The sequence below is a fragment of the Penaeus monodon genome, chromosome 21, assembly GCF_015228065.2.
Source record: "Penaeus monodon isolate SGIC_2016 chromosome 21, NSTDA_Pmon_1, whole genome shotgun sequence".
NCBI classification, from domain to species: domain Eukaryota; kingdom Metazoa; phylum Arthropoda; class Malacostraca; order Decapoda; family Penaeidae; genus Penaeus; species Penaeus monodon.
Window position 1 is genome coordinate 36,772,062 of NC_051406.1, and position 256 is coordinate 36,772,317.

The 256-nt window shown below is 55.5% G+C and overlaps 1 protein-coding gene across 1 annotated transcript in view; it reads right to left on the bottom strand.

Moving 5' to 3' along the window:
• The window catches only part of LOC119586660 (protocadherin Fat 1-like), a 14,684-nt gene that overhangs the window by 1,620 nt on the left and 12,808 nt on the right, over positions 1-256 (bottom strand). The window contains exon 12 of the mRNA XM_037935399.1: positions 63-182. Coding sequence (XP_037791327.1) covers positions 63-182 — 120 coding nt within the window. The remainder of the gene's footprint in view (positions 1-62; positions 183-256) is intronic.

Genomic DNA, 256 nt, shown 5'->3' on the forward strand with positions numbered 1-256 from the left:
AAACCCCTACCCACACACACAACAGGAAATGTCCCTGTCGAGATCTGAGGTTACCAACTCACTCTGGCAGTCGACCTCCCCGTCCTCGCAACCGTCGTTGGCGTAGACGGCGAGATCCCAACTTGCTCTCATCTCCCTGTCCAGCACCCGCAGGTTATCCTCCAACAGCACTGTCACGGCACCTACAGGAAGGTATGGGCGCGTTTGTGATTCGTTACAATGGCGCTGGGTGTGGGTATTATGACGTCAGTTCACT